Source organism: Eleutherodactylus coqui, chromosome 10 (assembly GCF_035609145.1).
Source record: "Eleutherodactylus coqui strain aEleCoq1 chromosome 10, aEleCoq1.hap1, whole genome shotgun sequence".
NCBI lineage: Eukaryota > Metazoa > Chordata > Amphibia > Anura > Eleutherodactylidae > Eleutherodactylus > Eleutherodactylus coqui.
In genome coordinates this window covers 53,226,691-53,245,598 of record NC_089846.1, presented here as the reverse complement: position 1 = coordinate 53,245,598, position 18,908 = coordinate 53,226,691, and the positions used below count along the sequence as shown (strand labels likewise).

The following is an 18,908-nucleotide window of genomic DNA, read 5'->3' as shown; positions in this document are numbered from 1 at the left end:
TTGGTGAACAAGGAGTTTATGGTACCCTTTGTGTTTAAAACGTCCATTGATTCTATATAGTGTACTCACTCCACCATAAGAAAATGCCCCTTAAAACAATTGTGGACCCAGCACTGTGTTTGACAGTTGGTCTAATGCAGTTGGGCATCCCCTTTGCATTTTGAGTGTTTGTATGTTTTTCTTTTGCTCCCGGATGGAAAGACCATCTTTGTTGTAGTATGGATTATGTCCCTAATCTCTTGGTGCATATTTGCTCATAGTCGGTGCCATCTCCTATGATTCATCAAATTAAAATTTTTATGACCACATTGGTTCTTAATGACCATGTGATATCAATAATAATGATAATTACATTGACTCCATGTTATCAAATACCCATCTCCCACCTTTCTACAGTTGATTTCATGTTGCTAAGGCAGAAATATATGTAAACACACCAAATCGGATAGAAATTGATCACTGTTGTCAACTGTATGCTTACTTTACTTTGAGATGGTTACATTTTGGATGTATAGCTGTTTATTAACATACAGTTATATCCCCTTTTAGTGAGACAATGTCCTTGTGTTTTAATTGTTAGTATTTGCTCCAAAATGTCAAATGCTCATTCTGCCCAAAGACTTTTTTTGACCAGCAGTGTACATACAGAGATAACAGTCAATCGCTGAATAGGACCACCCATTGGACTTCTAAGCTCCAAACTAGCAACGTTTTTGATCATTAAAAGTTGTTATACAGAATAATGTCCAGAAACATACATATAGGCCTACTAAGCTTCTACTTCTCTATAACATGCTGCTTCCGAAATGGATTGCATTTTTAACTCAACAGGTTTTCTTTAATGAAATTGTTCTGTGGTTCAGTGGAATATAATCTGACAGGCTGACATATTTAATAATTTGTTCTATAAAAGCCAGCCTATGATTAAAGACTGATTTATAGCAGATTTTATATAAAAGGGCCCTACAACTCTGAGCTGTACAGAGTTGTATAATGGCACTGTAGACTTCTGTGGGGCCTAATGTGCTTCTGTATGTCTCCAGTTTTATATAGCCTGAATCCAGCATAAAAGATAGGTATGAATGTAGCAAAGTTTAACTTGACACTTAATGCCTTTGGTTGTATTTTTTGTCAATTTAAAGTGTGTTGCAAAATCGTATTTAAAATGTTAAGTGGCAAGTTAAACTTTAGATAGATAGATAGATTTCAGATGAGATAAAGATACTGAAGTCATGAGAGAAGTAATTGCACCTTAAGGCGGCATTCCCACGAACGTATATCGGCTTGGTTTTCACGCCGAGCCGATATACGTCGTCCTCATCTGCAGGGGGGGGGAGGGAGGATGGAAGAGCCAGGAGCAGGAACTGAGCTCCCACCCCCTCTCTGCCTCCTCTCCGCCTCTCTGCACTATTTGCAATGAAAGGAGGTGGGGCGGGGCTAAGTTCCACAAATTAGCCCCGCCCTGTTCCGCCTCTCCCCATTGCAAATAGTGCAGAGGGGCAGAGATGAGGCAGAGAGGGTGCGGGAGCTCAGTTCCTGCTCCTGGCTCTTCCATCCTCCCCCCCCCCTGCAGATGAGGACGACGTATATCGGCTCGGCGTGAAAACCGAGCCGATATACGTTCGTGGGAATGCAGCCCACATCTTGTATTGAAAGCAGGAGAATTAGCGCATATTTGCTGTTTCCTGAACTTCTTGTTGAAGGACATTTTTCTTCTAGAATTTACACCATAAACTGTCAGAGGTAGTCAAGGCCCGACATAATCTATTACTAAAAATATGGACTCTCAAATGTTTCCTTATTAAAGCTAAAGTAGTTAAAAAAATATCAGCAAATTTGCAATTTTTGGTTTTCTTATTTACATGTGGAGAACTGTAGTCTTTACCAACTGTGTCTGCCAATAGTCCAATTGACACTCCTAAAATGTGTTTATTTACAAAGTACACCATCCCGATAGTAGCATTTCCAATGACTAGTTTTGATGTCTTTTCATGTGCAAGGCAAGATGATCAGAGCGAGAGAAGCAGCGGCCACAGGCTACACACTTAAATGGCTTGGCGCCTGTGTGTTTGCGGTAGTGCCTTGTTAATTCATCAGAGCGGGCAAATCGCCAATCACAGCCCTCCCAGGCACATTTATATGGTTTCTCACCTGCCAAGAAAAATAAATGTCAACAATTAATACAATTACTGTAACAATAAGGTAATGGCATTATATCATAGAGGCATTACTTCACTGTTGTAATGTAATAATTAAAATAAAAAAACATTTTTGCTATTTCTCTCGATATGCCTTAAGGCCTCATGTCCACAACCATTTCAGTAAAACACTGCGGGTCTCCAGCATAAAGAAGGGGCAGGCATGCTGATTTCGTTAGTCTGTCACTTATGGAGCAAAGTACAGTAGTTTTTAAGGACTTACTAGTTATTAGTGTTATTTATAGTACCAGTGTTTTTGGTGGCACCACTTACCAATATAATAATATATAGTGACAGGGATTGTTTCAGCACTGGGCATTGGTTCACTATTAGAAGAAAGCTGGACTGGTGTTGGTGGCATTAGCACTTGAGATGACATGATATCATGTTCAGGAGATGTGAAGATAGTGGAGAAGGACTATGCTTCAATGCTGTTGGTCAATATGCACCACCAGCTATGAATATGTGTAAATTTGTGAGGTGTCCTTTATTGGAGTCTCCACACAGGTGTGCAGCTGTGGCACAACCAGTTACAAACTGCCAGACTGAGTACTGGTGTATCCATAGCAACTGAGGCCACAGGAATTTGTGGGGATGTAGTCTGCCCATAATCCCTCATTTAGTGCACAAGGATAAAGGACCTGTGATGATGTCACTGTCATATGATCAGGGGGTGGAGCTAAGAGCCAGAAAACTGATTACATGATGGTGATATCATAACAGCTACTGTCAGGCACTGCATGTAACTCACACAGCACACATTGACTCACGGACAAGTGGTCATTAGCACTTTGATAGCTTGTTTCTGTATGTTTTTGCAGCTCCCAGCAAGAAACAAGTACAGTTTATTCATAAGGACTAGAGATGAGCGAACGCGTTCGTCTGAGCTTGATATTCGTGCGAATATTAGGGTGTTCGGGATGTTCGTTATTCGTAACGAACACCATGCGGTGTTCTGGTTACTTTCACTTCCTTCCCTGAGACGTTAGCGCGCTTTTCTGGCCAATTGAAAGACAGGGAAGGCATTACAACTTCCCCCTGCAACGTTTAAGCCCTATACCACCCCCCTGCTGTGAGTGGCTGGCGAGATCAGGTGTTCGCCTAATATAAAAGTCGGCCCCTCCCGCGGCTCGCCTCAGATGCGGTGTGAGTTAGATGAGGGACAGTGCTGTTTATACCGGAGCTGCTGTAGGGAAAGAATTGGTAGTTAGTGTAGGCTTCAAGACCCCCCAAAGGTCCTTATTAGGGCCACTGATAGCTGTGTGTTGGCTGCTGTTAGCAGTGGCATTTTTTTTCTTCTCAAAATCGCCTCTGCAGACCATTGCACCTGGCATTAGGGACAGAAGTGCTGCATAGGCAGGGAGAGTGTTAGGAGTGAGTGTAGCCTTCAAGAACCTCAACGGTCCTTTCTAGGGCCATATTTATCCGTGTGCAGTACTGTCCAGGCTGCTGTTAGCTGTGCTGCATTTTTTTTGGGCTTCTCAAAATCGCCTCTGCAGAGCATTCCACCCTCCATTGATACTGCAGGGAAAGAATTGTATAGGCAGGGCCACAACACAGTTATTATTCATAGAATATACGCAGTGCTGCCTTTTGGTGGAAAAACAAGTGAAAACAAATCTATTTGTCCAGCCTCTGTCCGTCCTTACGGGCGGTGGAGACGTGTGAGCTGCGTGAAGAACAGTGCTAAATCATACGCACCCAGCTACGCTTTACTGCTGGCTTCGCCATTTGCTTTCCTTAATTGGGAAAAAAAATACCTGCTCTGCCAGAGTTATAATAACTCTGCTACCCTCACGTTCTGTGACACATAAGCAGGGACACAGCACAGTTATTAAACTTCTCATGTTCATAGAATATACGCAGTGCTGCCTTTTGGTGGAAAAACAAGTGAAAACAAATCTATTTGTCCAGCCTCTGTCCGTCCTTACGGGCGGTGGAGACGTGTGAGCTGCGTGAAGAACAGTGCTAAATCATACGCACCCAGCTACGCTTTACTGCTGGCTTCGCCATTTGCTTTCCTTAATTGGGAAAAAAAATACCTGCTCTGCCAGAGTTATAATAACTCTGCTACCCTCACGTTCTGTGACACATAAGCAGGGACACAGCACAGTTATTAAACTTCTCATGTTCATAGAATATACGCAGTGCTGCCTTTTGGTGGAAAAACAAGTGAAAACAAATCTATTTGTCCAGCCTCTGTCCGTCCTTACGGGCGGTGGAGACGTGTGAGCTGCGTGAAGAACAGTGCTAAATCATACGCACCCAGCTACGCTTTACTGCTGGCTTCGCCATTTGCTTTCCTTAATTGGGAAAAAAAATACCTGCTCTGCCAGAGTTATAATAACTCTGCTACCCTCACGTTCTGTGACACATAAGCAGGGACACAGCACAGTTATTAAACTTAGATAATTCATTCACTAGAGGCAGTGGGGCCTTTCGTTTTCCAAAAAGGGCAAAAATTATATTTGGCCTGCAGTCTTGCGCCAATTTATTTCCTGCCTGTGAAATCAAATCACTGGTAATACAGCATGCTGAGGGGTAGGGGTAGGCCTAGAGGACGTGGACGCGGCCGAGGACGCGGAGGGCCAAGTCAGGGTGTGGGCACAGGCCAAGCTCCTGATCCAGGTGTGTCGCAGCCGACTGCTGCGCGATTAGGAGAGAGGCACGTTTCTGGCGTCCCCACATTCATCGCCCAATTAATGGGTCCTCGCGGGAGACGGTTATTAGAAAATGAGCAGTGTGAGCAGGTCCTGTCCTGGATGGCAGAAAGTGCTTCGAGCAACCTATCGTCTACCCGCAGTTCTGCGCCGTCCACTGCTGCCAATCCGAATCCTCTGTCTGCTGCTCCTCCTTCCTCCCAGCCTCCTCACTCCACTACAATAACACCTGCTCAGGAGCGGGAGCACTCCCAGGAACTGTTCTCGGGCCCCTGCTTAGATTGGGCAGCAGCGGTTCCTCTCCCACCAGAGGAGTTTATCGTCACTGATGCCCAACCATTCGAAAGTTCCCGGGGTCCGGGGGAAGAGGCTGGGGACTTCCGCCAACTGTCTCAACAACTTTCTGTGGGTGAGGAGGACGATGACGATCAGACACAGTTGTCTTGCAGTGAGGTAGTAGTAAGGGCAGTAAGTCCCAGGGAGCAGCGCACAGAGGATTCGGAGGAAGAGCAGCAGGACGATGAGGTGACTGACCCCACCTGGTGTGCAACGCTTACTCAGGAGGACAGGTCTTCAGAGGGGGAGTCAAGGGCATCAGCAGGGCAGGTTGCAAGAGGCAGTGCAGTGGCCAGGGGTAGAGGCAGGGCCAGACCGAATAATCCACCAAGTGTTTCCCAAAGCGCCCCCTCGCGCCATGCCACCCTGCGGAGGCCGAGGTGCTCTAAGGTCTGGCAGTTTTTCACAGAGACGCCTGACGACCGACGAACAGTGGTGTGCAACCTTTGTCGCGCAAAGCTCAGCCGGGGAGCCAACACCAACAGCCTCACCACCACCACCATGCGCAGACATATGATGGCCAAGCACCCCGCAAGGTGGGACAAAGGCCGTTCACCGCCTCCGGTTTGCACCCCTGCCTCTCCCCCTGTGCCCCAACCTGCCACTGAGATGCAACCCCCCTCTCAGGACACAGGCACTACCGCCTCATGGCCTGCACCCACACCCTCATCTCCGCTGTCCTCGGCCCCATCCAGCAGTGTAGTTCAGCGCACCGTTCAGCCGTCGCTTGCGCAAGTGTTCGAGCGCAAGCGCAAGTACGCCGCCACGCACCCGCACGCTCAAACGTTAACCGTCCGCATAGCAAAATTCATCAGCCTTGAGATGCTGCCGTATAGGGTTGTGGAAACTGAGTCCTTCAAAAGTATCATGGAGGCGGCGGCCCCGCGCTACTCAGTTCCCAGTCGCCACTACTTTTCCCGATGTGCCGTCCCAGCCCTGCACGACCACGTCTCCCGCAACATTGTGCGCGCCCTCACCAACGCGGTTACTGCCACGGTCCACTTAACTACGGACACGTGGACAAGCACAGGCGGGCAGGGCCACTACATCTCCCTGACGGCACATTGGGTGAATTTAGTGGAGGCTGGGACAGAGTCAGAGCCTGGGACCGCTCACGTCCTACCCACCCCCAGAATTGCGGGCCCCAGCTCGGTGCTGGTATCTGCGGAGGTGTATGCTTCCTCCACTAAAGCACCCTCCTCCTCCTCCTCCTCCTCTGTCTCACAATCAAGATGTGTTAGCAGCAGCATGTCGCCAGCAGTCGGTGTCGCGCGGTGTGGCAGCACAGCGGTGGGCAAGCGTCAGCAGGCCGTGCTGAAACTACTCAGCTTAGGCGATAAGAGGCACACGGCCCACGAACTGCTGCAGGGTCTGACACAGCAGACCGACCGCTGGCTTGCGCCGCTGAGCCTCCAACCGGGCATGGTCGTGTGTGACAACGGCCGTAACCTGGTGGCGGCTCTGCAGCTCGGCAGCCTCACGCACGTGCCATGCCTGGCCCACGTCTTTAATTTGGTGGTTCAGCGCTTTCTGAAAAGCTACCCACGCTTGTCAGACCTGCTCGTAAAGGCGCGCCGGCTCTGTGCACATTTCCGCAAGTCCCACACGGACGCTGCCACCCTGCGCACCCTGCAACATCACTTTAAGCTGCCAGTGCACCGACTGCTGTGCGACGTGCCCACACGGTGGAACTCTACGCTCCACATGTTGGCCAGGCTCTATGAACAACGGAGAGCTATAGTCGAATACCAACTCCAACATGGGCGGCGCAGTGGGAGTCAGCCTCCTCAATTCCTTTCAGAAGAGTGGGCCTGGTTGGCAGACATCTGCCATGTCCTTGGTAATTTTGAGGAGTCTACCCAGGTGGTGAGCGGCGATGCTACAATCATTAGCGTCACCATTCCTCTGCTATGCATCTTGAGAAATTCCCTGCAAACCATAAAGGCAGCTGCTTTGCGCTCGGAAACGGGGGCGGGGGAAGACAGTATGCCGCTGGATAGTCAGGGCACCCTCCTGTCTATTTCTCAGCGCGTACAGGAGGAGGAGGAGGAGCATGAGGAGGATGAGGAGGAGGGGGAAGAGACAGCTTGGGCCGCTGCTGACGGTACACCGGCTGATTGCCTGTCATCCTTTCAGCGTGTATGGCCTGAGGAGGAGGAGGAGGAGGATCCTGAAAGTGATCTTCCTAGTGAGGACAGCCATGTGTTGCGTACTGGTACCCTGGCACACATGGCTGACTTCATGTTAGGATGCCTTTCTCGTGACCCTCGCGTTGCACGCATTCTGGCCACGACGGATTACTGGGTGTACACACTGCTCGATCCACGGTATAAGGAGAACCTGGCCACTCTGATTCCCGAAGAGGAAAGGGGTTCGAGAGTGTTGCTATACCACAGGACCCTTGCGGACAAGCTGATGGTAAAATTCCCAGCCGACAGCGCTAGTGGCAGAAGGCGCAGTACCGAGGGCAAGGTAGCAGGGGATGTGCGTAGATCGAGCAGCATGTACATCCCAGGCAGTGCAACAGTCTTTAAGGGCCTGGCCAGCTTTATGGCTCCCCACCAAGACTGTGTCACCGCTCCCCAGTCACGGCTGAGTCGGCGGGAGCACTGTAAAAGGATGGTGAGGGAGTACGTAGCGGATCGCACGACCATCCTTGGTGACGCCTCTGCCCCCTACAACTACTGGGTGTCGAAGCTGGACACGTGGCCTGAACTAGCCCTGTATGCCCTTGAGGTGCTTGCTTGTCCTGCGGCTAGCGTCTTGTCGGAAAGGGTGTTTAGTGCGGCTGGGGGAATCATCACAGATAAGCGTAGCCGCTTGTCAACCGACAGTGCCGACAGGCTAACACTCATCAAGATGAACAAAGGCTGGATTTCCCCAGACTTCTGTTCTCCACCAGCGGACAGCAGCGATACGTAAGCAATACGTAGGCTGCACCCACGGATGGAAGCTACGTTCTCTCTCACCATCCAAAACGGGGACATTTCTGCTTCATCAATCTGTGTCTAATATTCCTCCTCCTCCTCCTCCTGCTCCTCCTCCTGAAACATCACGTAATCACGCTGAACGGGCAATTTTTCTTAGGGCCACAAGGCTCACTCAAATAATTTTTCAGAACAATTTTTATAAGTTTCAATGCGCTTAAAAGCATTGGAACTTTAACTTGAACCAATTTTTCGTGACACTGGGCTGCCTCCAGGCCTAGTTACCACTTAAGCCACATTAACCAAAGCGATTAATGGGTTTCACCTGCCCTCTTGGCTGGCCATGGCCAATTTTTGGGATGTACATTAGTACTGTTGATACAGCAATTTTTGTGGGCCCTCGCCTACAGTGTAATCAAATTAATTTTTAGCCCACCTGCATTACAGCTGACGTTACCTCAGCTGTGTTGGGCAATGCAATGGGATATTTTTATGTACCGCCGGTGGGTTCCAGGGAGCCACCCATGCTGTAGGTGCACACTGAGTTTTTAATACATCTGTACACTTCTAAAGAACCCGTCTGACTGGGCCATGCAGTGTGGGCCGAAGCCCACCTGTATTACGCACGACATTACTACCTCAGCTGTGTTGGGCAATGCAATGGGATATTTCTATGTACCGCCGGTGGCTTCCTGGCACCCACCTAGGCAGTGGGTCCACAGGGAGTTTAACCTACATGTGTCCACTTGTAAAGAACCCCAGTCTGACTGGGGCATGCAGTGTGGGCCGAAACCCACCTGCATTAACCCTTTCCAGTCCACTGTGTGACCTGTGAAGACATTGGGGTTTAAGGCTGTACAGCTCCTTTGTTGGTAGACGTCCGTCGGGGTTCTCTTACTGTATATTGCCAGCCTCTCTGCTGTCGGAGCCTATCCTACGTGTCAGCTCATGCAGTACTGGCTTTAGCCAGCATATAACGCCGTTGTATAACGGCAGAAAAAGAGTAAGCCCCCTAGGAAAACCATATACAAATTGGATTGGAAAGGGTTAAGCACAACATTACTACCTCAGCTGTGTTGGGCAATGCAATGGGATATTTCTGTGTACCGCCGGTGGGTTCCAGGGAGCCACCCATGCTGTGGGTCGACAGGGACTTCACAATAGGGAGTTGTACCTGCCTGTGTCTATGAATTAAAAAGCCCGGTCTGACTGGGGCATGCAGACACCTTGACAGAATGAATAGTGTGTGGCACATAGGTTCCCCATTGCTATGCCCACGTGTGCAGCTCCTGATGGCGGTGGCACAGGATTCTATTTCTCATTGCTTCTGTACAGCATTGTGGGCTATCGCTCCGCCACTTTTAAAGAGGGTCGCTGCCTAGCCGTGCCAACCTCTGCAGTGTGTGCCTGCGGTCCCTCGTCATGGCAGACGCAATTCTAAATAGACATGAGCGTGGTGTGGCATGAGGGCAGCTGAAGGCTGCCCAGGGACACTTTGGTGTGCGCTGTGGGGGGGGAGGGGGGGCGGTTGGGCAGCATGTAACCCAGGAGAAGTGTCAGTGGAGTGTCATGCAGGCAGTGATTGTGCTTTGTTGGAGGTAGTGTGGTGCTTAGCAAAGGTATGCCATGCTAATGAGGGCTTTTCAGAAGTAAAAGTTGTTGGGAGGGGGGGGGGCCCACTCTTGCCGGTATTGTGGCTTAATAGTGGGACCTGTGAACTTGAGATGCAGCCCAACATGTAGCCCCTCGCCTGCCCTATCCGTTTCTGTGTGATTCCCATCACTTTGTTGAATTGCCCAGATTTTCACACATGAAAACCTTAGCGAGCATCGGCGAAATACAAAAATGTTCTGGTCGCCCATTGACTTCAATGGGGTTCGTTGTTCGAAACGAACCCTCGAGCATCACGGGAAGTTCGTTCCGAATAACGAACACCCGAACATTTTGGTGTTCGCTCATCTCTAATAAGGACCTATTAGCCCTGTAGATTTGCTGCAGCATTTACTGTAGCAGAAAAGTGGATGAAATTTTGAAAATCTCATCCATATTCTGCGGAAAAAATACTTACAAAACCTGTGTGGAAATTGGCATGTGGTTTAGAATTTAATTCCGTAGTATGCCAACTGTGTCGCCGTCTATGCTTGCAGAATTCACCTCTTTTCAATGAGGGGGTAAATTCTGCACAAACATCAGCAATAAAACACGCATCGAAATCCACACCAAATGCTGCGGGTTTTGAAGTAGACTTTCCACTGTTGATCTACTGCAGAATGCCATTCTACATTCTACAGCAAATCCAGCCTATGTGAACCCAACCTAACAAACCTTTCTGTTTCCCTCTTTCCATGCTATAAAGCAGCAGTTGATTCACTATAATTTATCATAATTTAATCATTAAAATACAGAATAGATAGGTTTTTAGTGGTTTACTTACAAAGTGAGCCGCTAAAATCTTATCTATGGTCCGAGAGGTTTGTAGATTTTAATTTTGGCCCCTACCTACTGCCAAGTTGTGCAGGCCTGATCTAGAGGAAGGCAAAAAATCAATGAAGTAGATGTCAATGAGAATAAATCTCTGGACCAACAACCCATCTTTAGCAATCGAGTACACATAACCTGTTATATTTCTTTTAAATAGATGAACAAAATAAGTCCTGCAGTCTTAGGGGTTTTACAGTAAAGAAATACCAGCAAGGTCATGTCATCTCAATGTGTGATTCCTACATTCAATCACTGGCCAAGACTTCAGTATAGAGATGAGCGAGCATACTCGGTAAAGCGATCTAATCGAGAGAGCATCGCCTTTTTCGAGTACCTGCTGGCTCGTCCCTGAAGATTCAGGGGGCCACAGGGGTGAGTGGGGGGGTTGCAGAGGGGATCGGGAGGGAGAGAGAGAGAGGAATCTCTCTCACTCTCCTCCCACTTCCCCCCGCTGCCCCCGGCCCCCGTGGCCCCCTCCCCCCCCGAATCTTCCGGGACGAGCCAGCAGGTACTTGAAAAAGGCAATGCTCTCTCGAATAAATCGCCTTACTGAGTATGCTCGCTCATCTCTACTTCAGTACTACAGCCAGTGATTAACTGCAGCGGTCACGTATCAACATGCCACAACATAGCTGGAAACCATGGATCAAAAGGAAGAATGTTGCTCGTGGTGGACTTGTATTTGGATCCCTGGTGAAGCCCAACAACTGTTTATTTTATTTTATACCATTGTCAGCGGTTTGTAAAATATTTAATGGGGCTGTCCTATTTCATATAAATGTTACCCAATTTTTCCCAATTAAGGGTGATTTTAGATGGAACAACTGTTTGGTGGTTAAGCACCTGACAGCCGCCCCAACAACTATTCCTCCTGTGAGATAGTCATTCAGTGAATGGAGGCAGAGCATCCCTTTGTTACAGCCACAGTCCTGGGTATAAATAGATGATGGGAGAGATCTCTGTATTGTCCCCCTGATATATTGATACATAGTTATTAGGTATAACTAAATAACCCCCCTCTGGATATTATAGTTTGCCCATTCCATTTATTACTTTAGTTTCCAGTCTTTGAATCCACTCAAGCTTTGATGTGTACTTTTTTGATTGCCGGTACCTAAAACTGTATTCAATGGATTTGGATTCCAGTGGATTTGGCCACATTGGTTTTCCAGAGTATTTGCTGCAGGCTTCAACTGCAGAAAGCTCACAGCTAATACGACTGCAAAGGCTCCTGCACACTGATGAGAGCGATATCGGGACGTGATTCATAGCCAGATCTCGCTCTTGCAAACCTTCTAAAAACCCCTGGATGTGAGGTCTTTTCATGTGAAAACAGCCTCGCATCTCTGTGGGGGTTCCCTTCATCCCATTACTTTCAATGGGGTGGCAGCAGCAACACCCTCACATCCCTGCTGGGCTGAAGGAATCCCCTGCTGTAGCTGTCACAGCTGCAGCAGGGGATCACAATCTTCTCCTATTGCTTTCAATGGGGCCGGCGCTATTACAACCGTTGGAAACAATGAGCAATATCGCAAACGGAATGGGCATGCTGTGATTTATTTTTCATGCAGCATCACAGGAGTGAACACATTGCAAATGAGAATGAAACCATTGAAATTCATTGGTTTCATAATCATGTGTTTTCACTGACTCTCGCAGCGCGAGAAAATCACCCGATTTTCTCGCTAGTGTGAAGGCGCTCTTAATATGTACTTACATTAATTGCACTACATTACAGTTCCAATTATCAGCACATAACACTTAATATAGTTTACATATTAACTCAGCTCTATTGACTTAGCTGTACAAGTTGCTGGCACATGTATACGTGAGAACCAGAATCATAAGTGTAAACCAACATTACTTTAGGAAAGTTAAATATTCCAACGATGAATTTTAGAATTTCTACTATTTTGCTAATAAGTGAACAACTGCAGTTCAGCAAAGAAAAACTTAACAGTAAAACTGTAGAAATGGCTAATTTTGAAGAAGAAAAAAACAGCTTGCAATAGTTTTATAATTGCAACAACCCATACAAAATATCAGAAGTGTCAACACTATCCTTGCCTCATATTCTGCAGATATTCCATGCGGGGAACAAATACATATGTGAAAGGGAGCCTGGCCCGATCCTTCCTCCTTAGGGATCTTTCACATGGGCGCATATACGCCGTGTTTTCATATTCGGCTATATATATAATGTGAAGCTTTGGTTTCCAGTGCATCCGTACACACGGGCGAATATACGGCACGTAAAAACATGGAATCGTGAAAAATAGAACATATGTGACCAAAATATGCACTGACGCATATACACTGGGCAAAAAGTTCTGGAACTCTTTTTTGGCCAATATACGCCGGCGAGACCTATAGCCTCCTATGGGAGCAGGGGTAAAAAGGGGAAGGAGGCATTTTTGCAGTGGCCAACGCTGCAAAAAGTTTACAGGTGCCTCTATGTAGACATTAGAAGTCAATTCAGAGGATTTAAGCCGAGCGAGGGACTTCTGGGGTGCAATATATTTTTTCGCTAAAAACCACACTCACAGTCGGTTAATGGGCAAGAAAACGATAATTACCCTGGCAGAAAATAGTCCTTTCATGCAATTATCGTAAAAAAAATTGTTTAAACGATCAATTTTGAACAATAATCATTCAGTGTAAATGCAGACAACAATCGAAGGACGAAAGATAAATGGTTCGCTTTCCATTCATCGTTCATTTTCTCCACGCATACAAATCTTCATTGGCTCGTTCACTAATTGTTTGAACGAGCCAGCAATGTATTTACGTGTTATGATGTGTTATGTATGTACTGAAGCATGGGTCTGTATAGGGAGGCTAGTCTTGGATACAAGGGGGTTGGTCTGGGGTCTATATGCAGGGAGGGAGACAGATGAGAGCGGGTATGGGGTACCTGTATATAGGGGGAGACTGGTCTGGGGTCTTTATACAGGTGAGAACTGATGTTGGGTACCTGTATACAGGGAGGGTTGGTCCAGGGGCTAAATACAGGGAGGACCAGGTTTGGAATCTGTATTTACTGGAGAGCTGGTTTGGAGTTTGCCCAGAGCAATGTTCCCAAACTCCAGTCCTCGTGACCCCGGCAAGTCATTATTTGAGGATATCCTATAGAGAGAATGCCCGCATCAATGTCTGAGGCACTGACAATAATTACCTCCCATGTGCAATATAATGGACAGCATGAAAACCTCACCTGTTGAGGCGTCATGAGCACTGGAATTTGGGAAACGCTGGTAAACAGGTATGCAGAGAATAGAACCCATTGACGTCAATGGATTTGTTCACATTAATGATCTTTTTGCATTTCGTGCACACGCAAAGAAAATCGGAGCTGCTCTATTTTACAGTGTGTTTGCACACCAAAGGGCCCATTGGAAGTCTATGGGAGATACGCAATTGTACGCGCAACGGGTTGCGCAAACACGCCCGGAAAAGCACACATCGGGACCTCATTAGGCTTCATAGCCATTTAAATCAAGGTGGGGGGTGTCTTCTGCTCATGTGAACATGCCGTACCTGCGCAAATACATACAGTAAAGTATGCAGGAATGCACGCAAAAAAGGCTCGTTCACTGCACAAATACATTGCACTAAGGCTAACTTCACACAGGCGAGCACAATATTGTGCTCGCCAACATGTGAAAACCCCACGAATGCGAAGTGTTTTTATGTTAAAACTGCCTAAGCATCACTTTGGGGGAGAATGCAAGAAAACATCGCTCAAAAGAAAGGTGTTCATATTTGTGCAAGATTTACGCGTCTCGCAACGGACAAATCTTGCGCGATTTTCTCACCTGTGTGAAGGCAGCCTAAGGTGAGCGTATTTACGCATATGCTAGCCTAAAGATGCACTAACATGCACCAATATAGACTATGGTGAATTAACATGTGCATGTTATACGCGTATTTGCTGGGTATTTGCTGGGTTTGGCGTATCATGCATGTGACCGCTGCAGTTCATAGGAGTGCACTCCGTTGCATGCGACTGTGGCTGCATTCACGCATGGTGTTTCGTTTGAGCTTTTGCTGCATTTTTGAAGCATTTGTAAACCGCAGTAACAAAATATAAAAAATATAAATCAAACAATTGCGTGTGTTTTGTTGTTGCCTTTTTTTTCTTGCACTTCATAAACGCATCCAAAACCTTACAGTCTTCCCGTGGACCCCATGAGAGTGCAATGTGATTTGTTTTAAAGATCCCATAAGAAATGATGGGTGATTTCTTCCAAGGAATCACCCAAAAATAGGACATGCAGAGATCCATCAATCTCACAGCATTGTTGCAGGAGAAACATCATGAAATCAATGTGTTGGCATGAGTTCCACCCATATTGCTATCGGATGGAACTCGCCTGTGTGAATACACCCTTAGGCTTCTCTCACATGGGCTTGGTTTTAGCACAATATGGGTGTGTGAAAAAAATCACAGCTAAATTGCACTAAAAATCATGTGAATGGTCAATTTTTCACATGCAGAAGACCCGAGCTTCAAGCGTGTGAAAATCGTGCATTCACTGGAGCAGTGTTTTGCTTAAAAAAAGCACAGCTGCTCCAGGAGGAGAGAGAGATGAATCCCCGCGGGGCTTTGGGATTTTTCCATAGCAGGGAGAGAGAAATCGAGGCTATGGGGATCCCTGAGGGATTTCCCCATAGTGCAGAGAGATTGGGCATGGCTATATGGCATCTCCCAGAGATTCCCCCCATAGCAAGTTGAGAGGGGTGGGGCTAGAGGGTGAATCCCTCTAGCCCTGCCTCCACTCCTGGGGTAGCCCTCTAACCCTTCCCCCTCTTGCTCACTGCTCTTGGGGAACCTGATGCTGGGGAGAGAGGTGGAGGGAGTTCCCTACTGTCCCCTGCTGAAATCAATGGGAGAAGATAGCGATCTCCTGCTGCAGATGTGACAGCAGTGACAGGGGATTCCTTCAACCCAGAGGGGTGTCCCATCATCACTGAACAGTGTTCATTGATTAGAAACTCCCCGCGGCAAGGATTTTTGGGGGAAGGGGGGGGGGCTGAAATATAAGCCCTACCTCAAAAATAATCCCTAGCTGCAGAAAAAATAAAAATAAATAAATAATACATCACCTTAGAAGCGTTGTCATCTCCGGTGCATCTTCTTGCAGGTACCTGGCACTCTTTTTAGCATCACTTCTGGCCGTGGATTGAAAAATCTCCGCCTCCTGAAAGCGCTGCCTCTGATTAGTCACAGTGCTCAGCCAATCAGAGGCAGCACTCAGCCATTCATTGAAATGGACAGTGCTTCTAAGGTGATTTATTATTTTTTTTTTTCTGCAGCTAGGGATTATTTTTGGGGTAAGGCTTATATTTCAAGCCTCCCCCCCCCCCCCCCCCCCGAAAATCCTTGCCACAGGGAGTCCCCTCATCAATGAACACTGTGACAGTGCTGCGAGAGTGTTCAGTGATGATGGGACTCCCCGCGGGGATGAAGGAGTCCCCTGCCACTGCTGTCACAGCACTAGCAGAGAATCGCAATCATCTCCCTTTGATTTCAATGGGGCAGGCACAGCTGCTGCCGGCCCCATTGGAGACAATGGGTGAGATAGCAAAAAGATAGGACATGCTGCGATTTTGTTTTCACGCTGCATCGTAAGCGTTAAAACATCGTGCATGTGAAGACAGCCATTGGAAGCCATCGGCTTCATAATTTTGCGATTTCCCACAACCTCGGGAAATCGTGTGATTTCATCGCCAGTGGGAAGACAGCCTTAGTGTGTTTTAACCCTTTCCAGAGTGCCTAGCTTAGAAAGAACACTGCATGTGTAAGCTATCCTAACTGATGTATAGCAACATTTGTAATGGTCCGATCATGCACTTGTATTTCTTTTCATATAACATTTCACATTTTCAGTATCAGCAGTTCATTTACTCCCAGCATCAAATGTTTTAGTAGTTCCCAACATTAACGGGTTAACGTAATGGAATGCCACAACCCTTTTCTATCTTCACAAGGATAGCAGGGCCTGCCAAACTATTGTCTACTAAGCTATTGCCAGAATGCAAAAAGGTCAGACTTAGGCTCCAAACAATGGGCACTGAATCAGAAAGGGGACAGCACCTATTGTGTCAGATCCTGGCACCCTTGTTGGAACACCACGGAAGGGCTACCCCAAACAATGGAGCAACACCATATCTTCTCATTCCCACTAGCTGGGCTCTCACTGCTTACTGGATGTGCTCTTATCTAGTACGGGGTTTAAAGAGATTTATTTACAGGCCGTTGTCTGTATGTTAGCAGTGGCAATGGCCAACTGCCACAAAGATACTCAGGCTGTTACGCACGTGTCAGTGCATAATACTGTAAATTTTGCGCTCGCAAGGCCAGTTTACACACACCCGATACTTCCTTTCCGTGGAATAGAATGGCAATTTAAAGCCCAATAAGGGCTGTCTGTCTTTTTTTCCCCTGCATTATTTGCAGTGTAACACCCTTTCCTTGTTTTTTTTAGACTTTTTTTAGACTTCTATGGCAGCTTTCTGTATAACACACAGAAAGATAGGGCGAGTCATATCTTGTATCGTGCGCAAGAATCGCATGAGAACAAACCCAAAAAATACACAGCAGCCCTATTTTCCTGCCCATTTGCGCAGGAGAGCACATATTGAGCTAATTACAATAATTGCCTATTCGATGAATGGGAGCACGGTTGCATGGTTTTTTTGCATGCAAAAATGCACATGATTTGCGCACACAAAGTACAGTAAAACACTCCCATTGCACAAATGCACGCATAAATGCACTTATGCTAGTGTGTCACCAGCCATACTTACACAGCCGATGAACTTGCCCAAGTTCTGTTTGTGTCCGACACTGATAGAAATTGCCCAAAAATGAACTAATTGGGTCTGAGATTGAAAAATCACTACATGTTCTATCTTTGCGTGAGTTTCACACGAGAATGGGATATGTAAAGTGTGGTGCCCTGCACCTCACACGGCACATGGACTGGGTGTCTGTGCGTTGTGCGATACGAGTTGTGCCCGAGAGTCTCTGGTGCAACTGGCAAAAGCCCATGTCAATATGGCCTCAATCCTACAACCCTTAGGTCAGTTTCAAACTAGCATATTGTGACACGTCCATTTAAATGTGTCAGGCAGGCGGATGTGGATCTGCCTTACCAAACACTGGTTTGACTTAGGGCCGATTTTCACCACCGACCCTTCCAATTCGGATACGATCCTAGCTGCAGACTCCCCAAGCCGTTAATCATCCAGATAGTCCCAGTAGTATGGCTGCTGATGGTGCTCAGGGTTGAGGTATGGCACCTGATGGTCTGAACTGTAACATAGGGGTCAAACAAGCAATGGTCAAGGCTGGTGGCACAGGGGGATTAACAAAGTCCAGGCAAAAGGTCAGGGCAGTCGTGGAGCAATAGACCAATAATCAAAGCCAAGGTCAGGGAGCACAGAAGTCAGAGTGGTCAAGAGTCAGGCAGCAGTCAAAGCCAGAATGTAAATTAACTGGGGCTCTGTCACAAAAGGCTACAATAGACCAAATTGCTTGTACTCCCAAATCTCAGCGTCACAGAAGAATTTGGGAGTGCAAGTTTATAACCGTCTTTGTGGCAAGTTCTCGCATCGCACCGCCCATTTCAATGGGGCTGGCTGCAGCATTGCACCATGTGCTAGGTGCACGCGATGCAATGCGGGGTCTCCAATTGAAAACATAGGACTCATCATACAAGGAACCAGGTTATCAGACATCTATGTTGCAGAAAAAATAAAGTAGTTATGGCCTTCAGATTGTGGTGACACAAAAACAAAGAAACAAAAAATCTTTAGTCCTCCAAAGTGTAACTATGGAGCAATAAAAATTCCTTGAATGCTGTCACAGAGGATTTTTCTGTTAATGCTTCTGCGGATTCATACATTCTGCGGATTCATTCATTTTGATGTGAAGAGTGCTGCTTGGCGACTATTTTCTACAAAAACAAAGAAAACTGCTGCCCCCTTCAGGCCAAAGCTGTCTGTGTCGTTAAGCGGCATATGTACAAAAAGACATCATTTAAAAATACTACAATTATGATGCAGTCTACGCTTTAACTTGAAAAACTGTATTAAAAACGTATGAGTTCTGCTTAAAACCACACTTATTTTTGGAGTAAACACCTGTTAGCAATTTTGTTTTATACTCGTACTTGTGCTTTTTTTTACGAGAAATGTTTTTATTTTTTACAGTTAGAAAAAAGGCACAGTTTTTGAGGTCATTTTTTAAAAAATATTTGGATTTTATTATGAAAAAAAAAATTTTGAAAAATAATTCTTTC

The 18,908-nt window shown here is 46.8% G+C and overlaps 1 protein-coding gene across 1 annotated transcript in view; it reads right to left on the bottom strand.

The window, feature by feature from the left end:
* Positions 1-1,574: 1,574 nt before the first annotated feature.
* Positions 1,575-18,908, bottom strand: part of LOC136580427 (Krueppel-like factor 5) — a 48,839-nt gene continuing 31,505 nt past the window's right edge. The window contains exon 4 of the mRNA XM_066581003.1: positions 1,575-2,151. Coding sequence (XP_066437100.1) covers positions 1,973-2,151 — 179 coding nt within the window. The 3' untranslated portion in view covers positions 1,575-1,972. The remainder of the gene's footprint in view (positions 2,152-18,908) is intronic.